The following is a 17763-nucleotide window of genomic DNA, read 5'->3' on the forward strand; positions in this document are numbered from 1 at the left end:
CCCTGTGGAGAAGATAATAAGCTGGCCCATCTCTGTCTGACAAGATCATGGTGTCAGAGCAGCCTGACACTAGTCCTATTATAAATAATCATCCTATTATAAACAGGAACATGTCATGCTTACAATTACAATTTAGGCATTTAGCAGACGCTCTTAATCCAGAGCGATTTACATTAAGCAATAACAAAAACATGGCATACATCACATATATAAAAAGTAGTTATCATGAATCATGTATAAACTAAGAACGTAACAGTGGAGTATCTATGTAAACTATACATACTATACTATATTATATATTATACATGTGTACTATAAAGTGATATGACTACATAAAATGCAATTCTAATGCTGTCTATGTAACAAGCTATAAGTCTGTTTAAAATACTATCTAATACTATCTAAGCTTACCGTTTCAGAACTACCAATCTGGTTATCTCTATATTTGCTGTTACTAGTTTGATTGATTGATTCAAGTATTTATTAACAGATTGGAGAATTCCAGTACATTTCAAGCACAACTCAATACAAAACTGTTAACTGTGGATGACACCATAAAGCATTACACTTGTTTACAATAGGGTCCACCATGTTCAATTCATCATAACATTTAGAGACAAATATACAATACTATAGCCAAAAACAGAAAATCATCATAGAGGAGGTAAAAAGGGGGGGAAAAAACATATACAGTGAGGGGAAAAAGGGGTGGGTGGGGGATTCAGATTTTATGGGGGCCAGTTTCGAATTGCAGCCGTCCGTAGGTGCCCTTTGAGAGCGGTTTTGAAGGATTCAAGGGATTCGCATGGCATGACTGTTGTTAGGGCGTTCCACATTTTGGTGGCATAGGAGCGAAAATAAATGTGTCCCTTTTGTGCCGAATCTGGGTTGCACATGCTTTGTTGAACTCCCTCTGGTGTTGTGGGTGTGGACTTTGTTGACATTAAGGAAGTATTTAGACAGGTACATGGGTATCTTGGTGGTGTATCGAATCTTGTGGACCAGACCCATTGCAAGATGCTGTACTCTGTCGTCAACCCTAGGCCATTTTATCACCGGAAAGATTTACGTGTGATAATATTGTCACCCACTCTAACAAAGAAGCCATCTGCCATGATGAGATTATTATTTGATCCAAAGAGAATGGATTCAGTTTTTCCCAGGTGTAAAGATAGTTTATCAGCGAGCCAGGTGCAGATTCTACCGAGTTCAGAGCTGAGGGCCTTTTCAACATGCAGTTTGTTCCTGTCCGAGACCAGCAGTGCCGAGTCATCTACGAACAGGAACAAGTTGCAGTCACAAGCTCATGTCATGTCGTTTACATATATTAGGAACAGTAAAGTAAAGGTATGGAGTTGTTCACGGTGTCAAACGCCTTTTGGAGGTCCAGCTTGACCATGCCGCAGTATTTGCCTGCATCCACCTCTTGTTTGATGTGGTAGCTCAAATAGAGGAGGCATGTGTCAGTGGAGTGGGATGTTCTGAAGCCAGATTGGAATTCGTGCATACATTTTTTTGTTGCAAGATACTTTTCAACCTGTTCATAGACTATTTTTTCCATCACTTTCGAGATGGAGCTTAGAATAGAAATAGGGCGGTAGTTGCCGGGGTCTAATTTGCTCCCTTTCTTGTGCAGGGGGTTACTATGGCCAGTGTTCTTGTTGGTAAGTACAAGCTGTCACCCTGCTGTACTGTATGTTCTCTGGCCAGACCTTGTTCTCCAACATCCGCTGTTCTGTTATCAACACTTCCAGTGTGTTCAATTTCTGTTGTTACACTTGATGGAAAACGTCAATCAAGCATCTGTCCCATCCTACTGCATGATGGGAGAGTGAGTGAGTGAGTGAGTGAGTGAGTGAGTGAGTGAGTGAGTGAGTGAGTGAGTGAGTGAGTGAATGAATGATTCTATTTTCGTGTCTGGCTGCCTTTCACAGCCCATCCCGTGGCTTATGGGATTATTCAGTATTATTTAAAGTACATTATATTTCCTGTGCCAACACGCTGACACTAAAATAACAAAAATATCACACAATGTATACATGACTGATCAAGAGTACATTCAAGTAGTCTAATTGTCAGGCTAGAGACTCTGTGGTGTGTGTGTGTGTGTGTGTGTGTGTGTGTGTGTGTGTGTGTGTGTGTGTGTGTGTGTGTGTGTGTGTGTGTGTAACATCAAGGTCTGTGAGCAAGATACAGTAGCTATGTTTTCATTATTTTGTTATTAGGGAGAAGGTTGATTGTTCTGCCTTCACTACTTTGTGTGGAGGTCAAAGTGCAGGGTCGGCCTCTGGCTGACGCACGCGCACACGCACACACACACACACACACACACACACACACACACACACACACTATGTTCTTACCACTAGGCCATCTGCTAGCTTCTCATTATATCAAAGTATTATAAAATAAATAAAAATAAATCAATTTTAATTAACCACTTTGAAACTGGCATCGTCAGACACATTTTCAACAATAGCAAAAAATAAATAGCCAATCGAATCTACAGGCTCACAACTTGCAATGTGACACGTTATGATCTATTTACACTGCATGTAATCATAGGACAAGGAAGTCTAAAATAGGGCTTAAATGGGTAACTAGTCCAATCTTGTTCTTTGGCTCACTTTTGACCTCCACCAACCACTGTTGTACTGCATTGGGAATAACAGTACACAGATAACCAATCATATTGCCAATCTTTATTTATTTTCTACATTTAAAAAAAGCTACTGTAGATTTCATTTCATATTTATCTGTCCTGACATTTTTAAATAAATAAAACATGTTTACTTATCAGTTTGGCTCATGGCTTTATTTGATAAGTGTACATTGCTGGGAATCTGAGCTAGGAAGGTCAACCTTTTTGACACCAAAGATATTAAAGTACATCTTGTGAACAGATGGCTCATTTCCAGCAGTTGGAGGGGGTGGGGGCTCTTGGCTGAATATACTAAAGCACTCCATGCTCACCTTCAAAGACAATTGTAACTGAATGTTTTATACCATGCAATAGACCACCAATTTCTAATTTTACTTGCATTTACACTTGACATTATAAAGGCGTTAATTTGACAAAGTACTTCTGCTTGAGCATTGTAAGATGCACTAATACAAATTTGAATTAATTGTACAGAATGGAATCCTTTATACCCATAATACATATTTTACCACGTTAGAAACATTTTCAATTGTCATCTTATATAAATAAAAGTACAAAACTGCTATCAATGCCTCTAGTATTCCTGCATTATAAACACAAGTCAGAGGATTTTCAAAAAAAATCTTTAATGGAGGTGATATCATGCACAAAATCAGACATGTCCAAGTGTTGAAATAATCCCATTCCTTAAGGAATGACTAGTTAAAATAATTTCTCTGAAAGCAGTGTTAAAATCTATTTAAAAATGAGATTGATGATCTTTACATTTAACTAAAGTCTACCCAATAAAAACCATGAACACTATCGCCATATGCTGTCTGAGACATGTAACTTCAATGTCAGATTAAATGAACATTTAAGTAAACCTTTACTTAATATGGTCAAATGACATGTTACAATTCCATTTTGTTGGGAGTCTTACCATCCCAGCACCTACGCTTTAGTTTTACAAACTAATCATACTTAGTGATTATTCACCGTTACTGTGCTCTTGTTAAATGCAGTGTTTCAACTTTTACATTGCTGATCATGATACTAAAACATGTTCATATAGTCCACAGGCTATTCACTTCACTGTTGTGGAGCTAAGGCTGTGGTTCTAAACTACCGCTAGGTACGAAATGAGTTGCCGCCTATATTGCTCCTGTATTTCAATTTGGTGTTTTTGTTTACATCTATACAGTATAATGAGGCAAAAAAGGAAAAGTATCAGTGAACAGCTGCAGGCCATTATGGATAGGTTTAAAAGAGGGTACAAATTATATATCAAAATAATATTACTGGTAACAAAACTGAATATGCATTATGCAAACAATTCCGTTTAGACAACAAAATCAAGGTTGTGGCTCCTCAACCAGTGTCTAATTTTTACAAGCTCTGAATCCAGGAGTTAACGGTCATGCAATCTCATTGGCAAAACCCCAACGCAACCCTATATCCTTACCTTAACCACACCAAACCCATACATTTAACCATCTCCAAACACCATTATTTTTTAGAAATGTACAATATACCTAAAGTTAACCATCCATAACGTAATGCCCCATCTATTTTTTACAGTTCTGGCTGTTCACACAATGCACTATGCGTATGATACTTAAAAGTTCAGGAGCCACTACCCCTAAAATAAAATAGGTATAGCCCTACTACACAATTTTCTTTTAAATAAAGCAAAATACTGTCTGAGGAAAATGGACATAAAGCGTTATCAGGCACTCATACAATATTTATCCCACTCTTTTAATAAGACTGTACATTTGTGCATTTCATAACTGAGTTCAACAAGCTACTTTTCTTGAAGTCAAACATAATTTGTGACAACGTGTCTTTTGTCATACAAAAAAGGAAGAGAAAAAAAAAAGCGTATACACCTCAGATGTAGAAAAAAGCTTTTCTCCTATTTGAACAGCAATGAAAACAAGTTTTAAGGCGAGACGTTGAACACAGAAATCCAAAGGTTGAGTGTTGACCTGGGATGATCTTTGTTCAGTTCTGGAGCTTGTTGGTGTTTACCAGTTCCATCAATACTCATCAAGAAGACTAGTGTTTTTACCCCCTCTCCCTCCTCTCCCCTCCATTGGCACTGTCTCAGGCATCTTACGCTGGTTCGGCGGGATTCCATGATGTCACGTCCACGCCTCCTGAGTCATCTGGGAGTCACCACATCCTCCTGTAGCTCTTACGCTGGAAGGCTCAGCTTCTTGCCTTTCAGGACTGATCCAGAGATGCAAAGATTTGAAACACAGTTCATGTGATTAAAGTTGCATTTATACCCCCAAACGCACAACTGTCACGAATCACGATGCAACACACCTGTTAATTAGAAAATTGGATATTTTTGGACGCGGTTCTAGACTATGCGGATGTCGTAGAACAACAACACTCCATGGGACTTACTTTTCACAGCATCTAGAACAGATGCATTTTTGCGCAATTGAAGAAGAGATCTAGCCTAAGGGCCGGAGGGTAAATCTGCTAAATCGGTATGGAACGTTCAGCCTGTTTTTTTGTTTTTTCCAGTGACAAATTGATACAGGTCTACAACTTGAGGTTAAAAAACAGCTTTAAATAATAGTCTCAATTTCAAAGTTGCCTGAATATTGTTATAATGTACGGTAGGCTATTACATTGCTACCACTACCAATACCTGGTCATGAGTGCATAGTGTATGCTATGCCCATGCCTGCTGTGTGTCCAATTTTCTCAGATGTAAACAGATGGTAGGTACTACATTAGACTACCTCCACTGTGATGAAGGTAAATAGGCTGATTGCAGGCCGAATGCAATGGTGGATGCAAGAAGCAGGGAGAGAACCCACCTTTGGTAACGTAAAGGTAGAAGAAGTCGCAGTAGAGGATAGTCTGGACCACACCGGCAACGATGGCAATCATGTCAAAGAAGCCCTCGAAATAGAAACGCCAGATCCAGTTGAAGAGATAAAGGGCTCGATAGAGGCCGAGGCAGAACAGGTAGTGGGTCGTGATGGTCTCTGCCTCGCCCGTCTTGCTGATCATGAAAAGTTGGGGCAGGATCGCCACGGACTCCAGGTAGATGGAGAATGTCCATAGGATCTAATGGGAGGGAGTTAGTTAGGCCTGATGTATAATTTATTGCATGCCAGACTAGAGTCGCACGCTGAAAATACCATAGATTAACTAACAGTAAACACTTGCAACACATCACACAGCATAACATATTGTGAGCTAATAGATCTGCTCATTTGAGCGAGTGACACAGGTGCGCAAACAAGTATTATTTAGTTAACCCATTTAGAACAGAGGCACATTCTAAAAACACCTTCACCTAAGTTTTCTGAAAAAACAACCCCAAAAGGGGTTCCCGGATTGAAAGGTATACAGTAGTTGTGTATAGGGGTTCCCAGTCTAAATAAGTTGAGCACCTTCACTAAGGTCCCTGCCTTTTCATACTGGCAAGTTCACTGAAAACCAGGAAAGCATCTGTGTAATTTTAGATTTTTACGTTGGCTATTCAAAAATAGCAGATATAAAAGCTCACAGCGTGTCACTTCGTGCAATGCCGGCCCAGTAGCTTGTACATCTTATTTGTTTACAGTGTGTTAATGGGTTAAACTCAGTGACTGTATGTCCTTGATCAAACGGAGGACCAACCTCGAGCAGAGAAAAGTCATGGTTGATGAGAACAGAGAGGCCCGCTACGGGAACAACCAGGAACTCTATTCTGAAGCTGTCGTGGTTGCCGTCATATGTTGCCTTGAATTTCATGTAGATCAGGTAGACTGTGGCATAAGCAGCGCCAATGTAGATCACCTGATGAGGAGTAGAGGATGGAAGGCCTTCATGTTATTCATTCTACAGTGTTATGCTTAAATATGGAAATGGTATGAGAAGTACAGTACGTAGGGAAAAAAAGAAAAGGCCTGGTGATGTGTATGCTATATAATACTGGAGCCAGGAATAATACACTGAAGTCTCGATCTGATAAATAATCAACTATCATGTAATTTGGGAGACAGCAGTCAGCGTCTGGATTCAGGGAGAGAGAGCAGTGTGTGACTGAGATATATTATCTATAGTAGTAACTCTGCCCTAAAGGACAAATGCCTGGCTTGGACATTATCTCATCTAGATACAGGGAGCAGTTAGTCGGTTCTGTTTAGTGTTTAGGAACCATAAAACAGACGAACATCCCTACAACCATGTCATAATAATAAGGACATTCACATCACAATGTGTTCAATCAAAAGAAATGGGGACAAGTCTGTAGACATTTTCATTGGTCAAGAGTTGAGACACAACACATCCTTTACCTTCATGCTTGTGTTGTAGAGAGAGATGAAGGAGCTGAGGAGATCCAGGTAGCGAGTGGTGAAGACCAAAGCAAACAGGATCTGGCTTTTTCCAGAGATACCTGGAGCACAGAAATATACATTTTCAAATGTGATGGTGATAATACTAAAAGTAGAAACCAGCAGATAGATAGACCATTGTTGATCTCTTAATACTCATGATATGTCATTTGATCACATGCTAAAACCTAAAACCAATTCTTCATCTCATGACCGACCCTTATTGGAAGGTGCAAATGAATATTCCCAAGACATATGGTTACTATGGTACATTCCACAGCTTGGTACTAGTTTGTACCAAGTGTATTGTTTAAACAGATGTTTGGTGAGAATGCCAGTCTGCCAGGGGATTAAACTATCCGGTACCATATCAGCAATGTCACACGTTTTAAACTAGTCCATCACAAATATATGCATGTCACAAGTTTTATAGAACTGGCATAGCAGTGTTATTACTACTGTATTGCATGGGGCTTGATGCACATTAGCTTTAATGGAAACAGCAGATGCCAGTCTATTTACATGCTCTGACAAGCCAGCAAATGCCTTTATCTGACACTGCTGCAGTTTCACATTCGGACTTTGCACGACAACTGCATGTTCAGAATCAGACTAACATGAAAGACAAGATAAGAGCCCGAGATCATGAAATGCTGACCACCAGTGGTGTGTTTTAGTTTATACAATGTATATTCATCAGGCACGACTTGGCAGATTCAGATTGTTGACATCAGAGATCACGGATGTGTGATGTGGTGGGAAGCCATTTTTATGTCGGTACTAGTACTTAACAAAAACATCTGAAAGAGATACTATACAGATATGCTAACGGAGCAATATTACTGTATTATGAAACTATATGAAATGAGCTATAGTTTAGCTACTTCCGTAGCTCTTTCTAGAACGCCACGTCAGAGGCCAGACCTGACAAGTCAAACAGCCAATATGAACGGAGCGCCGATATGAGGAGTGATGATGGTCAGAAAGTATTACATTGGTGCTTTAATACGTCATCATCACCTAGTTATTAACCAACACGGTGTCGCAACTGTTACTATGGTGCATTCTCACCGCGCTTACACTAGCCTCCGGTTCGCATGGATGAATGAATGAACGCAAAATCTCAGAGTCAGTCAAACTAGCTAAGATGCTAACTAGCCTTTAAAAAGATCTCTCACGCCACGTTAAAACACAACTAGTAACAGCTAGAGTCATTTCTTTACCTGCACACGACCTGCTCTTCCATATTTTGAGCAACAGGATGATGATAGCTGCCAGATGAGACAGATCTCCAGTGAGTCTGAACACGTTCATTGTTGCGAAGCAGAAAGAAACACACAAGCGTCTTGTGGATGTGATGTGAAACGTGCTGGTGTTTTGGTGGTGATGAATCTTCCTCACTCTGAGGAACGACCACGACTTCTAGCAGCTAATGTCTTGTCCTGTTTTTCCAGAAACTTTCTCGCAGCAGCAGGGCCAGTGGGAGACACAGACATCAGACTATGATCACATTGAAAATATGGCGAGTTGCAAGTCGACGTGGAAGGGGGCGTGAGAAAACAAAAAGAAGGGATTCGATTGGATGAAGGCGGTGAGTGACAGCGTGCATGGATACGCCTACAACGTGCTGTTACTGTTGTAACTTGTAACTCTGATATTATAAGGAGACAGACTAAAAACTTTATCTGAACTTTCAGATTATATCGTTTCTCAGGCGTTTATTAAACAGTTATACTATTGATTGATTGATTGATTGATTGGATACTTATTGAAAACAGTTTGCAATTAGTATTCAGAGGTTTACAACGATAAAAGGATAACACAAAAAGCCCTTGGGGCTTGTTTCCATCGATTGTGGTCCTATGTATTCAATTTAAGACAATAATAAACAAGACATTTAATCAACATTATAGAAATGAGCATACAGTAAACATTGGGTCATTTCTGGTGTTAGGCTTAGAGGATTAGATTAGAGGACCTTGATCTCTTTTACGGTGGTTTTGAAGGAGGGTAAAGGCCTATTCATAGTCTGGATTTTCAGTGGTGAGGTGACCACCGCTCCAGTGGTGAGCTGACCACCGGAGCTGAAATAACGTTGAGCGGTGGTGAGTAAAAACAGAGAGAAGGGCTGGAGCGGTGGCGGTGGTTTGCTCTTCACCGCGGCTCGTGACGTCATGTTGTAGTTCGGTGGTCTATGTATGAGCCTTAAGGCTCATACATAGTCTGGATTTTCGGTGGTTAGGTGACCACCGAACTACAACATGACGTCACGAGCCATGGTGAAGAGCAAACCACCGCCACCGCGCCAGCCCTTCTCTCTGTTTTTACACACCACCGCTCAACGTTATTTCAGCTCCGGTGGTCAGCTCACCACCGGAGCGGTGGTCACCTCACCACCACAAATCCAGACTATGAATAGGCCTTTAAGGAGTTACACTTTTTTGAGAGCTGTTTTGGAGCTATGTGGCTGGCTGGCTGGGTTCACCACTGGTGCGCAACCTAACACACACACAAACACACGCACATATTAACTGTATATATGGTGATTTCGGGTGTGCCAGTACAGTACAGTACAGTACAGTACAGTACAGTACAGTACAGTACAGTACAGTACAGTACAGTACAGTACAGTACAGTACAGTACAGTACAGTACAGTACAGTAGAGGAGATGGTACAGTAGAGGGACCCCCACATGGTAACCGGAATCGGGCCGGCACCCTGGGTGCGTTCCTGTTCCCCCAGGCCCATTGCAAGTTGCTGTACTCTGTCTTCTGTCTTGAGCCATCCCATAATGCACTTCACTGGTTCTTAGCACGGGTTTGGAGACCACCAGGATTCCAAATGGACCATTACGGGTCCGTAACTCTGAGAGTTACTGACACAAAGTTAAATTAACACTGTGGATTTTACAGTGTAGATTGGGGTTAGAGAGATTTTAAATTAAAAAAGGCATCAAATTGGAGTCTGTGGCCTAATGAATATCAAACGGGGACATCTTGAAATCAAAACGTTGAGACCACACCTGTACTATACATGTATAACACTATGGTCTCTGACCATAGAGGTCAAATATGTTGCCCAAGGGATGGAAGCAGTGCCTGCTATTGTCTCCAACAGTGCTGGTGAGAAATTTGAGATTTGATATATTTTCAGTTAATTGCCAAGCCCTACATCATCGCATCAGGGATTACAAAGACAGAGAGATATCACTGTACATTTTTCTGTAACAAAAGTTGCTATGCAATCAGTCACAGTACACGTCACAGAAGCAAAAAGAGGGAAGTGAATGTTAGGGAACTTCAGGATGCTGACTTCCTAACTGTTGACTATTTAGAAAGCTCCACGCAACGAGTCATGAGATCATTGACATTCTGTCAGACTGTAGCAATGAGCTGGTCTGTTTGGCTTTCTCTCTCGCTCAGCTGCCTCCCAGCAGCAGGTAAGATATGAATGTTATACTGCGTTCACACTCACAATCAATCTAGCATTACATGTATTACCTAATGATTTATAATGTAAATTAGATAGTAACATTTTGGTTAGACAATTGAACAACAAATGTTGCTTGTTGCTTTGTGTTTGAAAGAAAATGTTATAGACTACACTATAATATTTGAATGTAGCGTACAATATTGTTGTATACAGTAATATCCTTAGTTTTCATTTGTACATGATGATCTCTGAGTGAACAAATGTAACCAAATGGACCCGTACATTTGGTTACATGTTAAAATGATTTTATAGTGTATGTGAATGATAAACATTAATGTATACTTCTCACACTTAACAGTATCTCCATTCATTCGTTCCAGATAGTGTGCTTAAGTTGAACACAGAGAGGTGCCAGTCACTGGAACAGCCAGATAAGATGTGGCGGAGCAGTGGACAATCTGTTTCTCTTCCTTGCAAGTTCAGTTCGGCCTGTCAAAGTGCTGGCTTTCAGTTCCAGTGGTTTGTTTTCAAACAACACTCCCATCACCAACTGCACTTGACTACCAGTACAACCAGTACTCCCAAGTACAGACTGGACGGAGTTGGAGCATCGCTAAACATCCAATCGCTTAATGTCAATGAAAGTGGCATATACTACTGTGTTGCAGTGCTCAATGGAAAACATGAACCAGGAGCACAGATGATAGGATCTGGCACTACTCTAACAGTGAGGGGTAAGAGTATTCATGTAAAAGACAAAGAAAACAGTTAAAGCTGAACACAAAGGAGAAGTAGTAAATACAAAAAAGAAAGAAGAAACAATTGCATTTAAGTTGAATATTTCAACATTCCGAATTTCACACTCACTGACATATGTATACTCGCATGCACTCATTTATTTTTCGGACTAGCATGAAAAAGTGTTATGTTGATATTATGATGTCATCAGTCTTGTGAATTATTAGTATTAGGGGGGGGGGGGGGGGGGTCTGCTTTCAAATAGAAGATGAATCAAGGAATCACCAGTCAAATAACATATTAGTAACTGAGCATTGGCATTAGCATTGGGTCGGCCAAATAATATTATTTGGCTGTACTGTTTTTATTCTTTCATTTTGTTTTGTTTTTTAACAGAAGGTACGTCAATGGTGATATCCAAGTTAATATGGCTACCGTTTACCCTCTTGACCGTCTACAGCCTGGCAGTAATCATACTTATTTTTCTTAAGAAGGTAAACTAACAATTCATGTTTCTTCATGCTATATGGCTTTTTCATGATCTGCCACTGTAATACATATTCAAACAAGACCTTCCAAATGTGAAATTATGGAAAACAGTCAATCTACTGCATGTATACACTTGTTATTGAAGATAACCATAACAAAGATACAGAACCTTGCCATGGAAAAAGGTCCGTTTTAGTAGGAGTTTTGTCCCCTCAGCCATCGCGGCATTAAACAATCTGCCCCGCCGATAGGATGGTTCTGCACACAGTGGAGACCTCATGTTTTGTTTTTGTATTGTCTTGGTGTTATGTGCTCTGTGTTGTTTTTGATGTGGGTGTTGAACAGATTGTGAAGACAAATATCCTTCGGGACAATAAAGATTATTATTATTATTATTAACCTGTTCTCCATATTTCAGAATGGCCATGTCATATGTAGTAGAGGCCGAGGGCCAGGAAGGACAGTTGACGAGGTTTGTGGTGGTTTAACACTTGTTTTTATCAAATTATGGAAAACCCTCTGAAGAACAAAAGAGGAAGTCTCAAAGAAAATCACCATTAAAAACCTTTTTTTGTATATTCGTTGCATGTGACACAAATCACAGAATTCATTATTTCTTAAAAAAACAACTTCAAGGTGGAGAGTGTTTATAACTAATTGATTATGTCCTATTAATACAGCATGATTCAACGACAAGAATGCAGTTCCGTGCTGTGGTGCAAGAGTTTAGCAGAAGGAACTTGCGGTGCACCCACCATCAAAAGGACAAGAGAGGCCCCTCTCAAAGCCAGGTGAAATGTTATTACAGAATTCTGTGGTTTCCCTATGTAAGACATAGGACACATATAGGAAACGTCTCTGTAGAAATGCTTACCGGTAGTTTCTCAGAACTTGCAATGTAAACAGTTTACCATTTTATTTCATAACTAATCTCATTACAGGCAGAAGATCCACAGTCAAACTCTGCAACTGATGACATCTATCAAAACCTGTAACTACTAAGCAATAATATAGAATGACATTGGTTCCTAATTCCCTAATTCTTAAGTTAAACTGGATCCAAATAAATTGAGATGTTAATGCCTTAGCGCTTAGCTTAACTCTTCCTGTGTCAAAGACACTCATTCCTTTTATACACTGTACAGTATACACTACAGTAGATAGATTGATGTGTGCAATATAAACTTACATAATTTGTGTAATAAATCAGTATAAAAATAAATAAATGTCCTGTTACACCTGGTCCCTTTATTGTACTTAAAGTGTATCATCACAACACATGGCACATCAATTGCCATAACAGGAGAAAGGCACAATGGAAGTGCTTACAGTATGGAAGTGCTTACAGTATTCTCTATGCACCCTAAAATACAGTCCCAAATAAAAAAGTCCCACTATATACAGTACGAGTGCAGGGTTTAGTCCCCATCGTGCTAGCTAGATGATCAGACATCTCTGCCACTGCCCAGTGCCTACTGATCTCTGTTGACATTTAACCCATTGAAAACGGGAAAGCATCTGTAATTTTACCTCATTTTGCATCACAATCTTTTAACCACTTCAGCTTATTTTATACTTTGGCTATTCAAAAATAGTACATTTACAAATCTGCTATTTTTGAAACATTTGTGCACATCTTTGGATCTACGTACTAACGTACTTTATGTTCATAGTCTTTTTTGTTACTGGTGGTCCGTGACCAAATACATAAATCATTTCAGTGGTCCTTGACATGAAAAAGTTTAAGCACTACTGATATAGCAACATAAGTTCTTTCATAAAACCAAGACCACACCAATGATTCACCATGCAACTCCTTGCAACCATTATCCCCAATGGTAGTTGCAACTTGCAAGGATTGCATTGGTGCGGTTTGGCCTTTAGGATTTACAAGACATTCGCAGAATCAGCCTCAGGTGTTTATAGGTTAAATTCAATGTATGATGTTTCTTCATACAGGGACAGTGCTATGATTTGCTTTCCAAATCAGTGGGTATAGGTTTGTTAGCAGCCGCTGTTGGCCCATATTGACATGTACGACTACCATTACGCAAACTGGCACACTTTAAAGTAACATGAGGCAATCAGACTTCAATCTGTCTGCCTGTTAAGACATCTTGGTGAGTCACACTTTTACAATGAAATCACCTACAGTAGTTCAGTTAGTGCACTGATTGTTAAGAGGCATGACAGGTTGATGAGCCATTACTCATTAAAAAAAAACTTAAACTTTCTCTCAAAGTCCTCAAAACAACACACAAAGTGCTGGTCATCTTATCTTTGTGTTCAACACTAAACTAACAAACCCCAACACCAAACCCAACAGGTTGTCAAAGTTAGCCGTCCATATACTTAATGTCAACTGTATGACTGTTGCGTATGGAGAATGGCTTCCAGGCCAGGGCTTGTAGAACAGCAACACACATGGGCACCAGACACACCAAGTAGAACATGGCCCCATGCAGGTCTTCCAGTGCACTGAGAAGGAGAATGAATAATATGAATGTGTACTTAATTGATGTGGACCAAATATTTGTATGTTGAATATAATTTAGAACTGCAGTGGTGAAAGTGTAGTTATATTTTATTTAGCGATAAAACACGCTAAATACGCTGTCAATATTTAATTTCTGGTCAACCCTTTTTGTTTTTCCTATATAGCATTCATTCATTCATTTTTCCTATAGTATTCATCCAACCCACTGTTTTATTATTTTCTCATTCAAAATTCAAATGTTCATTTATATCTAGATTAAACACACAGAAACTATAGTAAAATACGCACATAACTTAGTGGAGGTGCTGGGTTCAAAAGTGACAAAGAGAAGGGAAATCGCACACTCATCTGCTCCAAAAGTTTATTATTGACGACGTTTCGAGCCAAGGGTCTTGTCGAAACTCGTTTTGACCAGATGAAGAGCCTTGGCTCGAAACGTCGTCAATAATAAACTTTTGGAGCAGATGAGGGGGGTTCCCTTCTTTTTTTTATAAATTAAATACACCCAATAATATAATTTATAAACCTGATTGCTATTTTCAAGAATTATTTCCTCAGTGCTCAAATTTTTCCAACACTAGGGGGCAAAAAAAACTAAACAGCTGGACAAAGTTGACTTAGAATCTATATAAATAGGCTAACAATACAGTGAATAGAATGAGGTGACACTAATGGTATAGTCTCCCAAACAGCAACTGCAGTTAGACCAGTTAGTTCAGCATACTGCCATTGAGATGTAGTCTTTACCTTTGATTTGAATTGCTGCTTGCATCCTTCAGCTCTTCATAGCCAAACTGGTTGAGAATACTAACCACCATCATAGGTGCCAGAGATTGGGCAGGTTTAGTGAAAAGTGCATTTGTTCCAAACACCATAGAGGAGAGGGGAGAACTACAGAGACAAAACCAAAATAATCATATTAAAATATTGCTATTTAAATAACAGTTCAATTAAATTACCAATGACTGCCAAATATGATCATTACTGTATTTTAAGTGATTTGATGTTTAAAAGATAACACTGCACACTTGCCTAAAAAAGGTTTTTGCAGGGTACATTCGGAAAGAAACCATGAAGGAACAAAGAACTAGAACTTTGAAGTGAAAAGTGAAAATCAGCACTGGACTGGACTACACAGTGTACTGACATACCAAGGACATTATCTGTCTTTTTCCCCCTCTTGTTTTTGTTTTTTACCTGCGCTTGTTCCTCTGCAGGTCTGAGTCAATTATGTCAGCCAGAGGTAGACAGAATAGACTGAAGGTTGCCTGAGTAATGACCCTGTATAGAGAATACAATTAAGGGAGAGCAGATATATTGATTTCTTACAACACGTGATATAAAGTAAACCTCATGGCATAGTCATTAAAGAAAAATTAAACACTGAATTATAAATTGTAACTGTAATAGGTAAAACACTGCAATATACCATTCAGTAGAAATGGTGTAGTCTCTTACATGTTAGCAATGAGGAAGAATGCTAGTATATAATAGTAGTGAGGACCCAGAGCCAGCATTACCACAGCCATTCCTGCCTCCACGTAGAAGGTGAAAAGAATCATCTTGTAGTAGCCAAGACTATGGAGAAGATTTTGGAGACAGAGGACTAATATCTAGGGTTGAGAAAAGGGTTAAATGATGAAGTGAGTCACAGAGATTTCCAAATGCATCCCCAATGACAAATCTGTACATTTCAAATAGCACTTGAACAACATTTAATAATATCATCGAAAAACTGCAGTAGGGCTATGCTGCACAATACCTGTGGGCAAATGAATCCAGCTCCATACATAATACTCTTAGCCAAGGATGGCAGTGCATCAGGGGGAATTAGATGCTCAGCATATATCATGGTGAAGTTATTGCAGAAAGCCACCATGAAGACCTGGAAAAAGTTCATGACCACAAAGAGCTGGAAGTCCCTGTTGGTTAAGATTTGCTTCGACATAGACATTACGGCAGAGAAGGAGAGCGCTGATTCGCCAGAAGCCTCGTCATCAGACCCAGTGGATCCTTTGTTATCAAAGCGACTTTCACTGTGGACGCCTGTATAGAGCATGCAGCCACAGGCCACGATGGCTACCAGCACAGTAAACCATTGGAAGGCTGGGAAATCATCCATGTTGTTGGAGAGGAGACCACAGAATAGCACACTGGAGGAACCAATGAGGGATGCCACCTGAGAATGAAGAACGGAAGGAGAATGCATGGGCTAAACTAAAGGACACTAGATTCTAAAATGTACAGAGAAAAATCAAGCAGAGTTAATGACATCTTTAACCACTTGAACTCTAGCATTCCTATTCGGGGCGCGCCATGATAGGCAAACATTCAGTAAAAGAATAGCAGATCTACAAGCTTACAACGTGTCGCAACACAACATCTTGTGAGCCTGCAGATTGCCTCTTTTGGGCAAAGACATTTGGTGCAAGAAAACAAGGAGGGGGCTTTGCTCGCTTACTTGGTTGTACTTGATGAGTCGTAGGCGACTCTGATGGTGGCTGGAGATTTCAGCGAACAGGGCGCACTGTGCCAACAGCACAAATGTCAACATGCCATCAAAGGCGCAGAGCGCCACCGTCAAGTGGAGGCCGCTCATCCAGTCACTGGGGGCGTATGTCCGCCATGGGAACCAGGCCAGCAGAAAGGCCAGCGAGTAGAGGGGAGCTCCGTATAGGATGGAGAGGCGGCGCTGTGAGCAGCAGGGAACGCGGGAGTTGTCTTGCAGGTAACCGAACAGAGGGTCATTCACTGCATTCCACACCATGTATACGATCTGTGAGATACCAAAATGAAGCATCCAGGTGTGTGTCCATATTTGTATTTAAAGACATTTTGAGAATGAGCACACAGTATTTCCCTAATATGCACACATGTGTGTTAATTTATCCATTTGTGCACTCTGTGTTAAATGAACAAATAAGTGAGTGTACGTGTGTGTACTCACTTGTGACTGTTGAAATGCTCCCTCTGATATTTTGTATTTGTTGAGGAAGAGTTTGACATAGTAGAAGCTGAAGATACTGTTCATCATGCCAGCTCCAAGAGTGGTCATTGAGTAGGAAACTGCTGCAGGGTGGATTCCAAAGTTCACCAGGTGACGCTGAACTCCCCGTCCGTAGGTGCGTGCACCTGGGCCTGGCTTCTCCACGGTCATCGTGATGGTCCGAATCGGTTACACCAAAGTATAATTATGTAGACAATACTGGAACGATTCCACACGGCTGCTTTTTCTTTTAACACATCTGCAACAAAATTAATTAAATTAGTTGAGAAATCCCAGATGGCAGTGACATACCACATACCAGCGCCAAAATCGAAGTACAATATTATGTATAGGAATACTGACAACTAGAATACACATTAACACAACAGTAGTCAGCGTCGGTTCATTTCGCATAATTCGTTTGCAGGTAAATTACAATGGCATAACCACATAAGACCAAGAATCAGGTTTTATATGTGTAATAACTTACAATAATCAGGTCTAACATCAGTTAGCAGCGCCGCGTCCAGTCAAACTCCATTCCTCTGTATATGCGGATATGTACAGGACATAAACATTTTCAATTCGCTTTGCCAGGTTACATATCCGCTAATCAGCGGATACGGAATA

At 40.1% G+C, this 17763-nt stretch overlaps 3 protein-coding genes across 3 annotated transcripts; 1 reads left to right on the forward strand and 2 right to left on the reverse strand.

Moving 5' to 3' along the window:
• Positions 1-3269: 3269 nt before the first annotated feature.
• On the reverse strand, positions 3270-8524 carry LOC310869018 (ER lumen protein-retaining receptor 2-like). The gene is made up of 5 exons (XM_083779591.1): positions 8214-8524; positions 6952-7052; positions 6293-6451; positions 5482-5734; positions 3270-4876 (listed from the first exon to the last, which is right to left on the reverse strand). Exons 1-5 carry the CDS (start codon positions 8302-8304, stop codon positions 4842-4844), a joined length of 639 nt encoding a protein of 212 aa, XP_083635717.1. The 5' UTR covers positions 8305-8524; the 3' UTR covers positions 3270-4841.
• Positions 8525-10370: 1846 nt separating this feature from the next.
• LOC310868996 (immunoglobulin superfamily member 6) lies at positions 10371-12703 on the forward strand. Its single transcript, XM_083779540.1, has 6 exons — positions 10371-10430; positions 10804-11157; positions 11558-11655; positions 12069-12122; positions 12331-12441; positions 12592-12703. Exons 1-6 carry the CDS (start codon positions 10379-10381, stop codon positions 12643-12645), a joined length of 723 nt encoding a protein of 240 aa, XP_083635666.1. The 5' UTR covers positions 10371-10378; the 3' UTR covers positions 12646-12703.
• Positions 12704-13171: 468 nt separating this feature from the next.
• Positions 13172-17681, reverse strand: mfsd13al (major facilitator superfamily domain containing 13a-like). The gene is made up of 8 exons (XM_083779632.1): positions 17624-17681; positions 17095-17392; positions 16609-16923; positions 15910-16326; positions 15606-15760; positions 15345-15428; positions 14895-15038; positions 13172-14128 (listed from the first exon to the last, which is right to left on the reverse strand). The coding sequence occupies exons 2-8, from the start codon at positions 17302-17304 to the stop codon at positions 13987-13989; spliced, it is 1467 nt and encodes a 488-aa protein (XP_083635758.1). The 5' UTR covers positions 17305-17392; positions 17624-17681; the 3' UTR covers positions 13172-13986.
• Positions 17682-17763: the final 82 nt, after the last annotated feature.

Source organism: Protomyctophum parallelum, assembly GCF_964188405.1.
Source record: "Protomyctophum parallelum genome assembly, chromosome: 13".
Classification (NCBI taxonomy): domain Eukaryota; kingdom Metazoa; phylum Chordata; class Actinopteri; order Myctophiformes; family Myctophidae; genus Protomyctophum; species Protomyctophum parallelum.

Bases quoted from the DNA above. Each gene is read 5' to 3' on its own strand.
- mfsd13al (XM_083779632.1), bottom strand. From the start codon at position 17,304: ATGACCGTGGAGAAGCCAGGCCCAGGTGCACGCACCTACGGACGGGGA. The intron at 16,924-17,094 runs GTGAGTACACAC...GGTATCTCACAG, and splicing joins GAGCATTTCAACAGTCACAA to ATCGTATACATGGTGTGGAA. The intron at 15,429-15,605 runs GTAAGAGACTAC...TTCTCTATACAG, and splicing joins TTCTTCCTCATTGCTAACAT to GGTCATTACTCAGGCAACCT.
- LOC310868996 (XM_083779540.1), top strand. From the start codon at position 10,379: ATGAGCTGGTCTGTTTGGCTTTCTCTCTCGCTCAGCTGCCTCCCAGCA. The intron at 10,431-10,803 runs GTAAGATATGAA...CATTCGTTCCAG, and splicing joins CAGCTGCCTCCCAGCAGCAG to ATAGTGTGCTTAAGTTGAAC. The intron at 11,158-11,557 runs GTAAGAGTATTC...GTTTTTTAACAG, and splicing joins CACTACTCTAACAGTGAGGG to AAGGTACGTCAATGGTGATA.
- LOC310869018 (XM_083779591.1), bottom strand. From the start codon at position 8,304: ATGAACGTGTTCAGACTCACTGGAGATCTGTCTCATCTGGCAGCTATC. The intron at 7,053-8,213 runs GTAAAGAAATGA...TCTGTGCTCCAG, and splicing joins GAAGAGCAGGTCGTGTGCAG to GTATCTCTGGAAAAAGCCAG. The intron at 5,735-6,292 runs GTTGGTCCTCCG...CCCTCCCATTAG, and splicing joins ATGACTTTTCTCTGCTCGAG to ATCCTATGGACATTCTCCAT.